At 37.2% G+C, this 20,011-nt stretch overlaps 1 protein-coding gene across 1 annotated transcript in view; it reads left to right on the forward strand.

The window, feature by feature from the left end:
• The window catches only part of LOC104564775 (coiled-coil domain-containing protein 178-like), a 47,487-nt gene extending 35,912 nt beyond the window's left edge, over window positions 1-11,575 (forward strand). Inside the window, exons 9-12 of the mRNA XM_088536367.1 lie at window positions 3,354-3,467; window positions 7,719-7,864; window positions 9,301-9,460; window positions 11,558-11,575. Of these exons, the coding sequence (XP_088392493.1) occupies window positions 3,354-3,467; window positions 7,719-7,864; window positions 9,301-9,460; window positions 11,558-11,575 (438 nt within the window). The remainder of the gene's footprint in view (window positions 1-3,353; window positions 3,468-7,718; window positions 7,865-9,300; window positions 9,461-11,557) is intronic.
• The last annotated feature ends 8,436 nt before the right edge of the window (window positions 11,576-20,011 follow it).

Here is a 20,011-nt window from a genome sequence, read left to right on the forward strand (position 1 = left end):
AGCTGAACTAGAAACAAAATTTAGAAGAAATAAAGATACATTTAAAGAAAACCATGAGGTAAATTGGTAGATTCAAGAATACTCACTAGGTTATTTGCTGTTTAGGTAGTACAAAGCAAAACAAAACAAAGAAACCCAACAAACCTGTAGCCCAGAATTCAGGTGTGATCCTATACTGCCCAGATTTTCAATGAAGGGTTATACTGTATTTGTGAAACAAGGCATCAGCCTTAGTTTTGAACTTCCTTGCTTTCCTTATTAGACAAAGTCTTTCTCTTGTGTGATCTATTTTGATACAAAAGGGAAGAATATGCACTATTTGCTTATATTTCCTCTATACCTCTTTGCTATAGCTATAAGATGAAGAGAACAAACTATGTGTGAGAGTGTATTTACAGTCCAGGGACTCTTTTTCCTAATTCATGAGTAATAACAATCACAATTTTTTCATTCCTCTTGTGAAGGGTCTGCTGTCTGTAATGATAGATATAGATATTTGTCTTGGAAACAAGTTCTCAACCTATTTGAATTGTCTAAATTAAATATGCCAGGAGGTCCATTCCTTTTTCCTTTTGCTTCTGGTAGAGCCCTTTCTACTGTCACGATCGGACGCACTTCGGTTGGCCCCTCTGGTCATCTTGGAAGGACGGCCAAGGGGCCGTTTTCCTCCCGTTGTCCGATGATGCCCTCGTAGCCTCTTCTGTCATATTTTCAGGATATGTGAATGGGTCAACCTCAGGAACGGCCACAAACTGAAGCACCAAAAGTTCCACAGGAACTTAAGGAAAAATTTCTTCCCAGTGAGGGTGCCAGAGCCCTGGAACAGGCTGCCCAGAGAGGTTGTGGAGTCTCCTTCTCTGGAGATCTTCAAACCCCCTTGGACGCAGTCCTGTGCCATGTGCTCTAGGTGACCCTGCGTTGGACTAGATGATCTCTAGAGGTCCCTGCCAACCTTAAGCATTCTGTGATTCTATTCTATGATTCTATGAACATGTAACCTTTGTTACCTACTTAACAGAGTAACCTTTGTCTATTCCTCCTCAAAAGGATAACAGAAATGCTAAATAAAAGTGTATGACTGAGAAGCACACCTTCTTTAGGTTTATCTCGTCTTTTAGATCTGATGACTTCTAAGGTCTTTCAAAGTGTTGCATACGAAATGAGTGCTACAAGGGTGGTAATAGAGGACAGGGTGTACAGTGACATTGCTGTGTAAATCAGCTACTGTGTTTAGAATCACAGTGGGATGATGATGGATGCTTTTGGAAAATACCTGAGCTAGCTGTCCTACAAATATGAGCCTGAAGCAAGGTGGACAGGCATTTGCAGGCAGTGCAGCAATGCACATAGTTCCATATCCCCCACCACCTCAACCAAAATACGTAGAAACAGTCCTTTCTTTTCTGAAATGGCATGAGATATCCAGACTCTAAACCAAACATAATTTGGTTAGGACCAAGCATAATAGCTGTACATTATATTTCAGAAAAAAACTCAGACAAAACCATTCGATAATTATTTTGCAGAACTGTGTGAAATTTATTCAGAGATTTTTTTTAAAATTAAAAGTATTTCCTTTTTTGCACACTCCTTTTGCACCCTTGTACTTTTGGGGAAGCTCTGAGTCTTCTGTCATGATTGCAACACTTTGGCTTTCACATTTGTATGACGGGGGGGTCAGGGACACCTTGTTCACTGTGAGAAGCAGCTACACAATCTAGAGAACGTATTTGAAGCTTTACTTTTTTGGCAAAGGAAATAAGTGTCTTAGGAAATGGAACTGAAAATACAGTAATCAATGTATTTCAAGAAATAATTATTTCTTAACTGTGTGAAAGAGGTGGGCATTTCCAATGGACGTTACTGCCAGAAAAGAAAAAGCAGAATGTCTTCATTTTTATTTCAAAATAAAGAGGAAACAAAATTGTTGGTTTTGTACAGAACCAGGGATAGTTTTCTGTAAGCCATATATTTTTTTATATAGCATTCTTTTAGGTAAATAAGATCAACGTTTTTTTGAACATGTTCAGACCAGTGCACAGATACAATAATTTTTGCTGCTGCTTCTCACCCATGTGATGTTTTTGTCTCTGAATCAGCCTGTAGCTGTCTGAGTAGCAGTATGTAGCTTGTCACTGGAGATCCTCTTCCACAGGTTTTAGTTTTATTCAATCTATCTGAAGGGTTCTTTGCAGCATCTTTGTGTAGCGATATCTTGCCATTTTTGGAGGAGAGATGGAGGGTGTTGAATTGTTTCACTTCAGATAATGGATTGTATGATCGTTTATTTTCAGTGCAGGTTTAATAAGTCAAATTGAATTATTTTTAAAAAATACCTTCTAATAGCTAATAGTATTTTCAAAACAACGCGTTAATGGCAGTGACTAATGTTGTTAGCCCTTCCCCAGCTGAAACTAAATAGAAACAATGTGACAAAGATCACATCATTAGTCTCTGGGAAACCTAGGGAGGTGTGTTGTAGGCTATACATCATCGCCTGTGCCTGGGTGTTCACTTCTGGTTTAAAAGCTTGGAAGGAAAGTTTGCACAGGGAGATTTGTATGGGAATGATGTGTAAAAGGTATTGGGAATTTCAGGGAAGAAGTTTCTCATTGATTAAAGGTTTAAAATATTCTTTCAGAGTAGAAATATTATTACCCATTTTAGTGTTCTTTGTTATATATGAACATAGACCTTGAGTAACATAACTATTGTGCAATCTGTATATACAATTTAAAGTTTTACTTATTACTTTCTTCAATAATGATTTCTATCCTTTAATAGTTGACACAGTTTTAATGCAATAGACAAGAACTGTTTTTCTCGATGTGCTAGTTAATAATAGAATAGGTTAATGAAGAATATAAAAACGTAATATCGCAGTGTTTTATTTTCTTCCTTCTTCCATTTTCTGATTAACTGTCCCACTTCTAATTTCTTATATTGTAATGATCATAAATCATAAGCATTTCTTTTGTGCTTTTTAGAACTCCCATGGCAGCTATTCAAAATACATATTTTGAATACAAAACTTTACTTTCTTTTGCCAAGTAATAAATAAAGAAATACGTGGAGAATAAAAGAAGTTAAATTTTGATGTAAAACAGTAAATGCTATATGAAGCAGCAAAGATATATCCTATTTTCAAGTTTGGGATTTTGTCATTCAAAGTGCAGAATATATAAACATAGGAAGTAATATATAGATAGAATTACAGATATTTAAAGGGAAAGAAAAATATGCTTGTGAATGGTAATTCTTAAAGGAGTTATTTAACAACTGATATGTTTCTACAGAAAGGAGAAAAATAACTTTTGAACACTAACACATCTGCTTGTGCATATATTTTCCAGAAACTGTTGTGTTTGGATCAGAAGGCACAAGAGCTAGATAAGGAGCAGAAGGAAACAGAACAACAACTGGAACAAAAAAGCACTACTCTGCAGCAGCAATTAAATGATATACAGGTGAATAACGTAGTGCTTGTATGGCTTTTTGGAAATATATTTAATTCCAAAGGCTAGGCTGTCATTTCTGCGCAGTTGCTTTGGATGTATGTGTATTCCTGCAGTGTAGGTACTATTTTCTGTCTCTTGCTTGAACTAACCTATCAGGTCCATAGCCTTGAGACAGGGTGGAAGTACAAAGCAGAATTGATATTGGGGTCATTGAGAAGTCCTTTGCTTTCTTCATTTGCTACACTGGCTCAGATTGCTGGAGGGGCTTTTGAAATACAATGGAGAAAATCAATAAAGGAAGAAAAAGATTCTGGTATAATAACCAGTGCCTGCTGATTGCACGTTTGCTCAGCAGATGGCATCTTTTTGTAAATGATGGCTTATATCTACTCTATGAGTTACTAAACTCTATAACCCACCGAAGGAAATTACTTGAATTTCATTATTGAGCACTATGCTTTATAAAAATATGGTTATAAGCATTATAAGAAACAAGCATTTTGTTTTCAAGAGTCTATTCATTTTTATTATCTTTTCGTTTTATATTGTATGAACTTAAGTTATTCATTAATAATACCAAAGTGTGTCACAGAGAGAAAAAAGGTTTTCACGTAGCTCAGAATAACTGGTAGCCTATATAGTAAAACAGCAAGACTTTGACTTCCTGTATAGAGGACTGATCTTAAATTAATAGTTGGAAAATTCTTTGATTCTCTCAGGTTTCTAAATTTGGCAGGGAAGACAGATTTTTTACACCTCTCCCTGTTAATGATTGTTTTCTGCCAAACTGGTGGTTTACAGAAAGATTGTAGAACACGTGGAAATGACTGATGAGTCAGCCTAGTAGTCAGGAACTACGCTGTTTTTAAGGAGATTTCCTTCTTAGATGTTTTTTTGGAGGCTGCTTCTACTAATAACTGTGTCAATAACTCTATCTGTTGGTTATCTGAGCAAAATTTGAGATAGTGGAGTAACATTCTGGGTAAGTGGAATAAAACATATTTTTAATGAGATTACTGATCCCAGAATCCCAGAACGGTTGAGGTTGGCAGGGAGCTCTAGGGATCCCCCAGTCCAAGCCCTGCTCCAGCAGGGACACCCAGAGCAGGGGCACAGGGTCCATCCAGGCGGGTTTGGAGATCTCCAGAGCAGGAGCCTCCACAGCCTCTCTGGGCAGCCTGTGCCAGGGCTCTGGCACCCTCACACCAGAGAAGTTCTTCCTCGTATGAAGAGGAAGATGAAACTTGAGATGGCACTTCCTTTTTTAATTGAATTTATGTCCATTACCCCTTGTCCTGTCATTGGCCACCGCTGAGAAGAGTTTTGCCCCATCCTCTTAATGTCTAGTAACAATATTTGGGTAGCTTAAAAGTTACATTCTTAGAGTCTGATATAGCATCTGGTAGCTCTGCAAAGGAATCAACTGAGGCTTTATAAAAGGGGCTGTCTTATTTTTATCAGTAATAATACAGCCTTGTTTCCACCTGTTTGCTGTTAGATATATAGGCATATTAGGCATATTAGATAGGTGGGAGAGGATTGACTCGGAAGCAAAGATGCCACGGCGTTGGCAACATGGGACGAAGCTAGGATTAATCAGATAAAAAGCTCACATGATCATAGGAAAACGAGGCTTCTTCTGACTTGTTAAGAATAACTTGTTTAACGTTTGTCCTGTGTGTACCCTAAATGATCTTACAGCGAAAATGGCTATGATTCTACAGTGTTCTTAGTGCAGAAATAATATGGGGAATCCAACATCCAGATGATCAAGCAATTCACCCAATCTTTCATAATTTCTCTCTTTTTGGACAAGGTGAATCGTTTGCTTCTCACCATTGAATTCTAAGTAACTTAGTTTGGCTTGCTGGCACTTAAATGTCTAAAATCAAAATACCTAGTTAAGAGCAGGTGAATTCTACTCTGTAATTCATTTGTCGTCTTTTCAGCTAAGAAAAAATGGGTTCATTAGGTAGTGACCCAATGTCAAGGAACTCTTTCAGGCTAGATAAGACATTGGCTGTTACCCACTGCAGCAAGCCAAAAAGATGTTCAGTCCTACCAACATTTGGATCATGGAATGCATAGTATATGAGCATTTATGTTTGTTTGCTTTAAAACCTCATTGTGAAGTCTTCTAAAATAGATACCAGATTTCACTGATTAATGGCTAGTGTTCCATTTCATTGGAAGCCAATCTTAGGGTTTTTGTTTGTTTGTTGTTTTTATCTGTCTTCTCAGTTGTAAAGATTAGAACTCCCAAAGCAAATACAAGAAGTCAAAGAAAATTCTTTTGCATTGGTGGTTTGGTTGTAAAGTAGCTCGTATGTGAACTTGCTATTCTTGGACAAAAATAAAGGTCGTGATTTTTTCTGTACATATTTATATAATTAGGTCCTGGGCATCTCAGATTTCACTATTTCATAAAGTTTAAGGCCAGGCCAGCTGTGGCATTCTGTATATCACAGGATATTTCTCCAGGTTCTCCTGGAATTGAGTCTCAGCTTATAAGAGTTTTCCTCAGAGGTTTGAGACTCTGTAGGCAGTTCAATTGCCTCAGGGTTTGCATTATTTACCATATCTTTATTTCCTTTTAACGATTTTATGTTCCTGCTTGCAATCTGAATTTTCTATCTAATCCTGTACAGAAACTTCATAAAATTCAGATAGAGGCCTGAGAAGTGTCATGTGTTTGTGGCACCTTGAACACTGTAATTTTTTTTTTGTTGTTCATATCTGTTACAGAAACACTGATTCTTGAATTTGTGAGCTACCAGGTATGCCTTTAAGAAGCCTTTTTCTTCCTAAGAAAAAAATGGACTATACATCAGACTACTGCTTGAGCCATAATAAGGCAGTATTTACAGAAGAATTGTAATCTTTAAATACTCTGGCACATTCTTTGTCTAATGAAATGTGAGGTCTTGAAATTTAGTATTCATATGGGGATTGGTATGGAAATTTAGTATTCATATTCATAACATACTTAAATTATATATATGTAGTGTGTGTCCGTGTGTGTAAGGGTTATCAAAAGGTATTGTCCTCCTTCTCAATTTAACTCACTTACATAGCTCCTCACAACTCATTAGTATAGATTACAAGATTTAATTTTTCTTGCATGCAACAAGACCACTTTAAAAGTATTAGCCAGAAGTAGACTCCCACTTGTGTATTACTGTTTTGCTGCCACGGTTTGCTTACCCCTTTTGTTTTGGAGAAGCTGCATTTTTTTTTTTTTTTTTTTTTTACCAAATACTGTTTCTACTGAAAGTAATGTTTGCTTCTATAATGAATCTTTACATTTTCTTGACCCTGTGGCAGTCAGCCACTTTTTGAATGGAAAAGAACTTTGAATCTAAAACGAAAGAAAGTCCCCTGCAGAACAGGGACTTCAGTGAAAAAATATATATATTTAAAGTTTTTCATCAGGCTTCAGTTTTCAACGGAGACAGATACCTCAGCATCTCTTTGAAAAGGAGTGTACTTGTAGATGAGAAAAGTTTTAAAGCTGAATTCACAAGTCTTATACTCTGTGCTTTAGTCATTCACTATCTATAGTGTAGCACAAGTGTTCTTCATATCTGAGAGGAAAATTTAGTTGCCTATTTGTCAACTAAATGAATAATAGCAGTTTTTCAGAACTAATGAGTGCATGCTCCTTTGAGCCAATGACATCTAGAAATACTGACTGTTCCAAAAGTCAAGATTTTCAAGTGTCTGCCTTGAAACAGTATTAAATCATGTAAGTATTTTGATGATATAGTAATAAAAGATGCCAGTTAAATCTCTTACTCTATGTGTGCTGAAATAAATAGGCAGGACCTGTGTCGAATATGAAAATTGTTATCTTTCACTGTCACTAACAATGTCTTTGCAGCGCAAACCGTTTTTTGAAAACTTTATTATGTGAGAGCAAATTAAATGAAGATATATGTTTTATGAGGAAGGAGTACAAACATTCATACCCACACACAACTGCAAAAAATGCAAATGTCATATTAAAATTTTTATTCATATATAGTAGAAGGTCCATGCAAGAATTTGGGAACCTCTAACTGGGATGTTTGAAGTTGTGCTCTTAAGGATATACAATTATTCCAGTTGCACTAAGTGCTTCAGCAACCCCCCCTGAAAGCAGTTCTGCTTCTTTGGGGATACAACTGCATGCCCTGTTGCCCACAATCATGTGCTTAAAATACAGTATCTGGAAATCTAGGCCTGCCTACTGTACATGCCATATATTTTTTTAATTTCCAGGAAAAATATTCAGCTGTTTCAAGTCAAATTGCTGAAAACTCTCACACTACTGAAGATATTAAAAACAAACTTGGTGAATTAAATTCATTATGGAACATGAAGGAAATGCAGATCGAAAATACAGAAAAATCTATAATTGATTTGGGGTAAGAGCTACCTCTTATATGAATTTTTAAGGGTAGTTATGTTATTACTTTTACAGTATTATTTCTAGGAAATATAACACAATTTTCCTCAATGATTTGAAGGTATTTTTGTTTGATTATTGCTTACAGTTTTAATGCCTTTGTAGAAGTCATTCATGATAAATTGTCTGCCTAGCAAATGGAATTCCAGGCATCAGAATTATTTCTGGAAATCTAATAATATTCATGGTCAGTTGCATCCTTAATTGATGGAGGATTCCTCACATTCTGTGTTTTCTCTGGTTTAAGATACATGGACCAATTCTTACTGTGACTGATGAGTCCCACAAATAGTCTCAAAGGGCTCTAGCCAACGGCACATGCAGGCTGCCTGCTGGGCCACGCAGGCCTTGGAGGGCCAAGAGAGTCCAGCGCAGGGCCACAAGGATGATCAGGGGCCTGGAACATCTGCCCTATGAGGAGAGGCTGAGGGAGCTGGGCCCGTTCAGCTGGAGAAGAGAAGGCTGAGAGGGGACCTGAGCAGTGTCTAGAAGTACCTCAAGGGAGGCAGTGAGGAGGATGGTGCTGGTCTCTTTTCAGTGGTGGCCACCGACAGAACTAGAGGAAACGGCCACAAACTGAAACACCAAAAGTTCCACAGGAACTTAAGGAAAAATTTCTTGCCAGTGAGGATGCCAGAGCACTGGAACAGGCTGCCCAGAGAGGTTGTGGAGTCTCCTTCTCTGGAGATCTTCAAACCCGCTTGGACGCAGTCCTGTGCCACGTGCTCTAGGTGACCCTGTGTGTGCAGGGGGTTGGACTAGATGATCTCTAGAGGTCCCTTCCAACCCTAAGCAGTCTATGATTCTATGAAGTGTGCTGGTGCTGGTTGCCCAGCAGGCTTCCTCTGCAAGGATCAAGGTGAACCCGCTGGGCAAGGCCAAAGGGAACGCAGCTGGTAGTGCTGGATCCTACAGGATTCATGAAAGGAAGGATCCCTCTTCATGAAAGGAAGACCCAGGTGTCATCGTATTACATTTCTCTGTCTGCCATCTCATGCACTTACGTATTGTTGTGTTGCAAGACTATTCCGTTAGGTTCTTGATTAGAAAAAAAAAATAAAGCAGTTCTCTATGTACATTTTTAAGCCAACTGTATGTGAGTGGATGTTTCAGCTCTTTATTCAAACACAATGATTCAGGGGGACCGAATGTGCAGCTGAGCTTATTGACCTTCAAGAATGGAAGGCATCTTTTCATGCCTCAAAACCACTTTGAAGTCAGGCTTTTCATACCAGTGAAATGTTATATCGAGATGCGCAGGAGGAGTCATATCTTTTTTGGTTCATACTATATTACTGATTATTAAATTAAATATTAAAACGATAAATAAATGCTTTAACATTCTGTGTGGGCAGAATATCTCAATTAAATAATTGAAACATTTTTCTTTCAAAGGAAAAAATTAAGTGATGTGATGTCTAAGCAGCAAAATGTTCAGATGGCATTTAATGATCTCCGAGATGAGCTAGCAGAATATGAAAAAAGATTAACTCAGGAAGAAAAAACATATGGAAAGTTACTACAGACTAGAAGGAAAAACTTGAAAGACTTGGAAGTGAGTATTACTAGTCTTGTGTTATTTTATAGAAGTAAACTATTTGGTTCCTTCTGACTCTTTTTAGATGTGCAGTTTTATCTAAAGCTTAAAATCAATAGTATATTCTTGTCAGTATGCGAAAATCATTGTTTTTCTGTGGTAGGATTTTATATTTCTGAGAATAAATAGGTGATTTTAGGAAAAATTATAAAATTGTTCATTTGATCTTGCACTTTTAATTTTCTCTTAATATTTAAGCATATTTTATCTTCTATATTTTCTTTAAGTTTGATTTTGTTTCCTATGGAAAGAAGCAAATCTCTCCTCTTAACTTGAAAAACTTATTCTCATTAATCATCCTTTTCACTAACTGTTCGGTATAAAATCTCACAGCATTGATCAGTCTGCAATTTTTCATCACTTCCTTACATGAATAGTGTTCAGTGCATATAGAATTAAGAGCAGGGCAGGCAAACTTTGTGTTTTTAGATAAAGCTGTTTCTGACCTGTCAAGAGCTACTCAGTTATGTGACCCCCCATCTGGATCTCAGATGCTGCAGTTGATACCAGGCAGATGGGAGCCAGAGTCTGTGTGGATGTAACTGAGCTACCGGAGTCTTTGGAAACAGGAGTATGAAATATGCTGTAGCTAGTACCAAATCTTCAGAGAAAGCAGATGCAGTAAAATTCTCTGACTTCTTTTCTGCAATATTCCTACTTTTTTCCCTAAAATTAGGAAAATACTTAATTCCTCATGTTTATTTTTAGTTTGTTTTTATGAGAGAATGACCACTTTAAAATATTTGCCCTTCCTTTGATTGGGGAGTTATCCTTAGGTTAATATTTTTGCATTTGCAAGTGTGCTAAAAACAGTATAAATATTACATTTCAGTTCTGTATTTTTTACTTTCATGTTCATTATACACTTTCCTCAAATAACTTTAAATAGCTGAAAAAAATAAACTAGTTACTTAATTGTATTTAATATTCATTTTTAGTTTCCATTTCTTATAAACACTTTTGGAAACCAAGAATATACTCATGAAATTTATGTAAACATATCAATATTCTTGCCTCTTTCATTGAGTTGTTTTCAGTTGTGCAAAAAGATGGAAAATTAATACACAATGATATCCTGAAATCTCCTTTCATAGTAGTGATGTGGAAAACATTTACACTGATTTTTATTTTGTCTCAATGCTGCATGGCTGATGCTGTGGTTTATTAGGCTGTTGCATACTTGCTTTGCTTTCACAAAATCTATATTGACTAGGATATAAAAGAAAATGAAATAATAATAAAACACTTTTTCTTTAAGGGGAAATTTCTATTTTTTTTTAACAGAGATACCAATCCATTCCAAATACAGTATTTGCTATTGTTAAATTAATTCTGAGGTCAAAAATACTTCCTGGTGTATGCACTATCTCATCTTCATCTTAAATTTAGAAATCACTCCATGTTCCATTATTCCAATGAGGAACCTTTCTTAGCTCCTTCTCCAGAACTTCAAGACTTTTTCCTAGTTCCCTACATCTAGTATCTACTTCCATCTATCTTGCTTACTGAGTTATGGGTAACAGTATTTCTTTATTGAATTAATGTTAGTACAATGTTTTTGTTACACACAAGAAAGAGGAACCAAGAAGTGGAACACATTTCTGGTCTCTATGATACCATCTTTTCTTCTACACCTGCAGCTGAAAAGGAGGCACAACCTATCGCCCTTTAAATATTTACATGTTATTACCCAGTTATTTTAAATTCTTTCTTCAATATCTTTGTGGGAAATGCAGATATAAGCATTTATTCACAGCAACCAGAAAAATCACACTAATCCATTTGCAAATGTGTAAAAAAAAAAAACTGAGAAAAAAAAATCCGATGTACTTCTGTTAAGTAAAAAATGCCCCTCTTTCTCTCCATTACCTAATCTATTCCATTTACTGTCCTTTTCTCACAGAAAAATATTCACAGTAATCTGTCTGTTTCTGTCTTTGTCCATATCTTACACTTCATGATTAACCTTTTAGGGAGCCCTTTGTGTGAGAGTGTCACCATTAGAAATCACCTCATTGTGCCTTTGGTTTTCGTAAGTATAATTTTCCCTTTCAGATTCTACAGAGAATTTAATTTTTCTTTCCAAATTAATTTTCTTTTCCTCTCTGACAGATAGACTGGCAGTTCCTTGTAATCCAGATAATTATTGCTTCGTATTCCCAGGGCAGCAAATTTCTATTTTTCATTCACAGGTTCATCTACTATTTTTATCTGGTAACTAGAAATTCTTTATGCCTGTGAGGAGTAAAATTCTTCTCTTCCATGTATTACAGTAGATTTTCCTCTTCTTCTTCATTGCAATTTCCGCAATAGCAGGCATTTTTGCAAAGCCATTTAAATAGGATAAAAGTGTGTGATGTGTTAGGGATTTTTGACTGGCAGCAAGCACGTGGTCCTTGATCACTATGAGCTGTCAGTGTTTGAGTGATTGTTTCCCCCCAGATTCAAGACTTGCTTTTTGTGTTTTTAATGAGTTCATTTTTGAAATGTGAACCATAGTAGTTCTCGTAGTGTTTCACTATATTCTCTTCTTTGTAAACTTTTGGCGATAAAATATTATCATACATTTCCCTTCTTTGCACATACTTAAAGAAAGAGATAAAAATATGTTTCTTTTGTAGGTCTTCATTTATCAGAGGATATGGAGGGGGAATAGACAGTGACGTTCCTCAGGACAGCTTAGGAGTGTTGACTATTTAGCTTACAAAAGAGTAAAAATGGAAAATATAATGGAAATATAATGTCTTTGGAAATACAATGAAAGATGTAAGAGATTTTCTGAAAATGCAGGGGATGGGTGAAAGATAGAAAAGACTTTTTAGGTGTTATACTGTTACCTTGCAGAACTCATTCTAACTAGATACTGGTAATTAGGAAGATTCTTAAAATGCAACATGATTAGGAGTCTTGCTGAGTAAATACATATCTGTATGATTGCATAAAAATAGATAGCTAGGCAGTTAAGAGCCTATTTGTGTTACATATTGAATAGGTTGTGAATTGAGCTGCAATAAATGCAAGTGTATGCAGATGAATTTCTGTACTGTCCCAGGTCCCCCTCTGTGTGCCCTGGTTGACAACAACAGGTCTAGGTACTTTTATTATTAATTTTTTTACGTCTCATTTGGAAGTGTAGCTCAACTTCATAATTCTGAGACTACATCAATTGGCTGTTCAGTCACTGTCCCTGCTTTTATAATGACCTTTTATTAATTTTCTTCTAAGCCCAATAACTCTGAAGTGATTTATTTTGTTTTGTCTTATGCCAAAGCATGATTTTCCGTTGAAGACACTCAGCAGTGTGTTTGAGGAATACATACATCCTCATTCTGCTGACAGTGATTTTTTTTTAATACCAGCTGTTGTCACCTCACAAATTTGTAATAACGAAGAGTGACATTTATCGAACTGTGACACCTATATTTTGCAACACCCTCCATACATTACCACACATAAGTGATTCTTTGCTCTTTTATTTGGTGCTGAGATGTAGACCAACTCTAATCAATAGAGATCTGCCCAGGATTGAGAAGTCTGCTCACTTTGATGCAAGATGAGGGAACAATACTTAAAAATAAAGTGAAGTCACTTAATACAAAAAAGAAAGATGAATGAATGAATCAGTGTAGTATTTTTCTTTTTGCCTTAGTCTTTATGGTGGTGATAGTTACTTTATAAAAAGTCTGGTTTTTTTAGACCACCACTGCAGTTTCTGACTATAGAAGGTAAAGATGAATGGGGAGAAGAGGTTTGCAAGTGTCTAACATAAGCAAAATATGACATAAGCACATCTCTCTTTGGTCTTATAGAAAATTGGCAAATGCAATATAACTGACACTGAAAATAATCTAATGCAGGATTTCGTGATGTATGCAGCATGAATATCTTCGAAAAAGAAGACACATACATCTGTTTTTATTGGTGCAGTATCATATAGGCATTACAAGAAGTATGATAGGTTTTATAACATTAATGTAGAAGAGAGAAACTGTTTGGGGAGAAAGAAGGGACTTAAGGAATTTAATGTTTAGCAGATGACTTTAAAACAGCAGAGAATTTAAGAGTGTCTTCATTGTTCAGATGTAAGACATAAAAGTTCCATTATTGAATCGGATGAAATGTCCTTCTAGCCCTTTAGTATCTTTTCATTTTGTGATGGCTAGTGTGAATGGTCTGGGAAAAGTGTGAGAAAAAAAATCCCGATATGTTGTTCTAGCTTTCATAAATCACTGATGTAGAAATTTGCTGAGATGAGCAGAAGCTGTGAACTGGCTGTTTGCAAGGACTTTTCCCCTTGAGGTTGCTTAAGAGATTGTGAAGAAGACTCACAAAAGTCAGGGAAGAAGAGAAGCCCAGGAGTGTTTGAGAAAGAAAGAACTGTATGGAGAGCAGGCCAAAAAATGCACCATCCTCACAGAAAACTGCAATGATGCTGTAATGCAACGTGGAAGTGCTTTGTGGTAGATTAGGAGGCTTTGTCACCCAGTGTGGAACACACATCTGTGACCAGTTTTTACAGGCTCTGATTTTGGGGGCCTGAACCCAAGTTAAACAGATAGGATAGGAAGTACATGTGAAAGAGAGAGACTGAAAGATAATGGAGTAAGACAGGGCTATGCCTGTGTTTAAAGTGAGAGACGAGTGATTGAAAAAACAGTCCTTACAGTGGGAAAATCAAAAATAGGAAGCTTCTAACTTATAGAGTATAGAGGAGTTTACTGTAGGAGAGACGTTCAAGACATTCTGATTTAGAATTCCTAGAAATTCTTGTCAGACATTACATTGAATGACAGCTACTGTCTCAGTAGTTGAACAAACCAACTAGAATATTTTTTTCAAGTATCACGAAGTACAAAACTGAAAGGGGATGCTCTTAAACAGGCTGTGAATATCACAAAATCATAGAATCATAGAATTATAGAATGCTTAGGGTTGGAAGGGACCTCTAGAGGTCATCTAGTCCAACCCCCTGCACACGCAGGGTCACCCAGAGCACGTGGCACAGGACTGCGTCCAAGCGGGTTTGAAGATCTCCAGAGAAGGAGACTCCACAACCTCTCTGGGCAGCCTGTTCCAGTGCTCTGGCACTCTCACTGTTAAGAAATTTTTCCTTAAGTTCCTGTGGAACTTTTGGTGCTTCAGTTTCCAGCCATTTCCTCTAGTCCTATCAGTGGCCACCACTGAAAAGAGACCAGCACCATCCTCTGCACTCCCTCCCTTGAGGTACTTCTAGACACTGCTCAGGTTCCCTCTCAGCCTTCTCTTCTCCATCTGAACAGGCCCAGCTCCCTCAGCCTCTCCTCATAGGGCAGATGTTCCAGGCCCCTGATCATCCTTGTGGCCCTGCGCTGGACTCTCTCCAGCAGCTCCACATCCCTCTTGTCCTGTGGAGCCCAGAACTGGACACAATACTCCAGATGCGGCCTCACCAGGGCTGAGTAGAGGGGCAGGATCCCCTCCCTTGACCTGCTGGAGATGCTCTTCTTAACGCACCCCAGGATCCCATTGGCCTTCTTGGCCACGAGGGCAACTGCTGCCTCATGGTCACCTTGTCGTCCACCATGACACTCAGGTCTTTCTCCGCAGAGCTGCTCTCCAGAAGGTCGGTCCCCAGCCTGTACTGGTGTCTGGGGTTATTCCTCCCCAGGTGCAGGACCTTGCACTTGGCCTTGTTGAATTGCATGAGGTTTTTCACCGCCCAGTTGTCCAGGTCCCTGTGGATGGCAGCGCAGCCCTCTGGGGTATCGGCTACTCCTCCCAGTTTGGTATCATCAGCAAACTTGCTGAGGGAGCACTCTGTGCCTTCGTCCAGGTAATTGATGAATAAATAGAACAGGACTGGACCAAGGACTGACCCCTGGGGGACCCCGCTAGCTACAGGCCTCCAACTAGACTCTGCACCGCGGATCACCACTCTCTGGGCCCTGCCATCCAGCCAGTTCCTAATCCACCTCACTGTCCACTCATCTATCCCACACTTCCGGAGCTTGCCCAGGAGGATGTTGTGAGGGACGGTGTCAAAAGCCTTGGTGAAGTCGAGATAGACGACATCCACCGCTCTCCCCTCATCTATCCAGCCGGTCATTTCATCATAGAAGGCTATCAGGTTAGTCAGGCAAGATTTCCCCTTGGTGAATCCATGCTGACTACTCTTGAGCACCTTCTTGTCCTCCATGTGCCTGGAGACAACGGCCAGTATGAGCTGTTCCAGCATGATAATATTTCACACCTATCCATAATTAACCCAATTAACCCAGCGCAACATACATATTGTTGTTTGGTGTGTGAGAAGTGCTGTTAGACACTAGGTGAGTTAGAGCAAGATTTTGACTCTGAAAATTGAAAGCTATTTGGTAGTCCCTTCTCCTGATGGAGAAATGTAGGTGCCAAGATATAGAGCCAGGAGCACAGAGCTAGCAGTGCAGCTTGGAAGTGAAAAATAGCCATCGTCTTCATTAGCTCATTTTTAAGATGGGATAGAATGAACTATTAAACCTTATGCAGTGAAGAATGATGCAGGAGTAAGTGAGAACACTAGTGAGATTGATCTTAGATCTCTGAAAAGTCTAACATAATGTCCTTTCAGTGCTGACTTGTAGATTTTATGAAGATAAGTGGAAGCCATGTAAGTGAGAACAAGAAGATGGAAAAACTTTTTGCCAAGCACAAAAGGCTCAAATGACTTGACAGGAAAAGAGTGGACAGTGACATGTCCATTGGAACAAGAGAACCTTCTCTTCTGGAGACTAGAAGAGACTTCTAAGTCCATAGGGAAACTAGTAGTCTCTTACCAAGTCTCATAAACAGACCAGGAACCAGGAGAGAAAGTTAGTGAGGAAAGTTGGACAATCCTGGTTGTCCATGTTATGAATGGAAATGGAATTGAAGAATTGTCCTGGTATAGGACAATTTTTAGGAGAAACAGGAGGCCTCAACACAGATCATGTCAGAGAAAAGATATTTGTGAGGAGAGTCTTGCAGTGCACTGAGGGGTGGGAGCAGTTTATTCCTGATCAGGACTGCGTGGGATGAGAAACTGAAAAATCTGCTTCATTCTTGCCTCCCTACTATGGAAAACTTATGATTTGGCTAGCGAGGTGAGTTGCTATTATTGCAGACCTCCTAGATTTTGTCTTATTGCATGAAAAAGTGTTGCCAAATGATAAGACTGACACATCAGGTCATAATCATGTGCCAAATATGATATTAGACAGCCAAATATAAGGTTTGATTTATGTTATATTGACATGCATACTATTGAATGTGCCAAAAATCACTTGTATTGCACTTGGTTGGAGTTATAACTGATGGCATATTTGATCGCTGTGCACACGATTCAATATTCATTACAAATTGTTATGTCAAAGAATTCTTACCTATGTGTTTACTGCCACACACATCAGCACTGAATCCACTGGCAAAAGCTGGAGACTGCACTATCCCTGTAGGACATGAGATGCTCTGCCAGTAATTACAAATAACACAGCGATCAAATATGCCATCAGTTATAACTCCAACCAAGTGCAATACAAGTGATTTTTGGCACTAGTAGTTGTTCTCCTAACCTCAGCATGAGCCTGCTTGGTCTTATTTCTGCTATTAGCATGACTATTGTACTTTAAATAAAGTAGCTGTGAGAATGATTGTTGTGGCTTTTGAGTATTGAGCAAGACATTGTGAATGACCAAACCCAAAATCCTTTTGAAATGTAAGAATTTAACCTTTGTATTTGCTATTGGCTGCAAGATTGTACTTAGCTTTCTTTTTGCTTTGCAACAGTAGTAATAGTTATAACTTCCTAATAGTTAATGTTATTCCTTGTATTAGTTAATGTTAATATTTTGCTAAAAATTGCTCCATAGTCATTAATATTTCTAGATTTTCTATTACTTCATTTAACTGTTGCATGATCCTGTAAAAGGTTATGATAAGTCCTTCTTTACTATTTACTTAAATTTGTACACACTGCAGCAATGTCTTACGTATAAAATAAAATGGGATTTTCTCAACAAAAGCTCCTAATGAACAATAGTTCCTTAGGAAGTTCCTTAACAGAATGACAAAAATAGCTACTTATCACAAAGCAGAAAGTTGAAAAATGTGGGAGTGTATTTATGTTAATTTTGACTTTAAAGTTCATAGACATTAAAATAAGTTTTGAATCAGTTATTCTTGAACAAAAAATATTCTGCAGCTTTCTTGATTGTTTTGACCATAACCTGAATGTTTTTCATTTTAAAATGCTTTCATTTTAAATCAGTTTGTTCCTATGAACACTTGGTCTTTTACAGAAAGCATTTTCTCTCTGTTGAATCCGTGGTTGGTTCTTGCGGCTAGTTGTATTTTGGTATGTTGTGTTGTTATGTTGTTTCACCAGTTATTTAGAGTATTACTAATGAAAAAATCTACATGGCTCAGAAGGGCTAATTACAGAAATACAGTAATATACTGCTGAAGGTTGAATTAGGAAATAGGGCAAAACAAAGTTACATCCAAGGAGCTCTTTATCATGATGATATTAGATAAAGTCCACAGACTGTCTTTTATCATTTACTATTCACCTATGTAGGTCATCTGTTCTTCTCGGAATTGTTTTGGTCTTGCTGCATGAATAATTTCAGAGCTGTTTCCATCTTTTACTTTCAAAAATACTACTAAGCAATAGCGATATTACTGAATTAAGAGTTTTATTAAAAGATAGCCATGTAAACACACGACTTTTACATTTTAAGCTATATGACAAAAGAGGATTTGGTTAAGCTACAGGAGCTGCTGCTCCCTTTAGGCTATTTTGCATGTGTGTGGGGTAAGGGTAACAAATAGGCTGGCTATAAAATTGCCTTTAATTAGCTGGCTCAATGGCCTCCAACGGTGTGCGGGACTCCCGTGCTACAAGAGAGACTTTGGAATCTTCCTCCATGCTCCTGGGTAGACTTAGCATATTACTTACATGCTGTCCTGTGGGAAGTGCTGGCAGTATTACCCAAATAACCATCCCACTGGTTTTAGTGGCTCGTAGGGAAGTCATATACCTTCCCTTCTGAGGAATATGTGTAGTTAGAGGTTGGGTGCCATGACAGTAATAACAATTTGAATGAGAATCAAAGAGATTTAGAAGAGGAAAGTTAATAGAATTTTTAAATGATATTTTTCTGTTCTTTGAATTAAAAAAAAGCCATATGCATAATAAATGAAAAAATAACCCTCACTGTATGTTAAAAGAGCATCAGTTAGTATTGCAATAGTCAGAAAAGTGTGTGTGTGTGTATACATATAAATTATAATTTTGCACATATAAAATACACATATATTTCATATATATAATTATATATGTGTCTGTTGTATATACATGTACATAAACATGTAGGCAGTTTCTAAGAATGCAAGACAACTTTTGCTTGAAGTTCTTCATGTGTATCATGTTTTCATATCATCTAAAATCCAACACAAGACTGAAAAATACCTATTGAAAAATTCTAATTAAATTCTGAAAATATAACTACCTCTCATATTATGGGAATATGTATTTTGAATCCAGTAAAAAATTTCAGAATTATAAACAACTGAAAATTGCATACCTGACCCATAGGACATTGCATTTTATTACAATGCAGTTTGCAGTCCTGGTATTCTGTTCATATCTTCTCTTATGTCTTCTTATATATATGAATATATATTCTATAATAGCATAAATGTCAAAAAATGGTAGCGGGTACCTGGCATCTTTAGTTTGAAGTGACTTAAGTGACTGTGCTGCTGTTTTTTCTTCAGATTTTGACTGGTTTGTGATACAGTGTGTCAATGCAATGCAAGTAAGCCATAAGATTGTCTTAAATGTTACTTGAATATAGTAATTTACATTAAGGATAAAATTCTTGTTTGATGCTGAGGTGCTTCTTTTTGAGAGGTAGGTTTTGTGCAGGATTGAAAAGGTAACGTTTGCTACTTCATGTGATGAAACTAGTCGTTGAGGGTTCTTTGCCAACTTCCTGTGTCTTATTCTAGCTCCTAAATTTAAATAATGAACTATCTCTAACCAATTTGGAGTTTTAGGGTCATTATATAATTCAAGTTGGTTTAGCTCCTTCCTAAGTCACTGGGTGTCAGTTCAGGGACAGGCTTCTGCATATTTTTCGTGTTTAAATGATACCAAAATCCCTAAATAAGTAAGTCTTTGAATAGCATGACACTACTGCCATCTTTATTATATATTATTGTAGTTTAGGTAATGTTTTTTGGACGTATTTATGACACACTCTCATGCTGTGCTGTATTTTATATCCTACCTTTTTAAAATTTTAGACTAAGCTTTCAAAATGAGTATCATTATAGGGGCAAAAAGTATGAAAAAATCATGTGTGGATAAGTGTTTTGTTGATTAAAACAAAAGTAGAATTATGAAGTCATCATCTTTGTGCACTTAGTCGTTTTAATACTTTGTTGTTTAAGCAAAATAGACAAAACATTGTTACCCTCTAAATTCACATATCTAACTAAAACTTTATTTTT

This window comes from Tinamus guttatus, unplaced genomic scaffold (assembly GCF_059628265.1).
Source record: "Tinamus guttatus ecotype Peru unplaced genomic scaffold, ASM5962826v1 Tinamus_guttatus_pri_ptg000659l, whole genome shotgun sequence".
In the NCBI taxonomy this organism is placed as follows: domain Eukaryota; kingdom Metazoa; phylum Chordata; class Aves; order Tinamiformes; family Tinamidae; genus Tinamus; species Tinamus guttatus.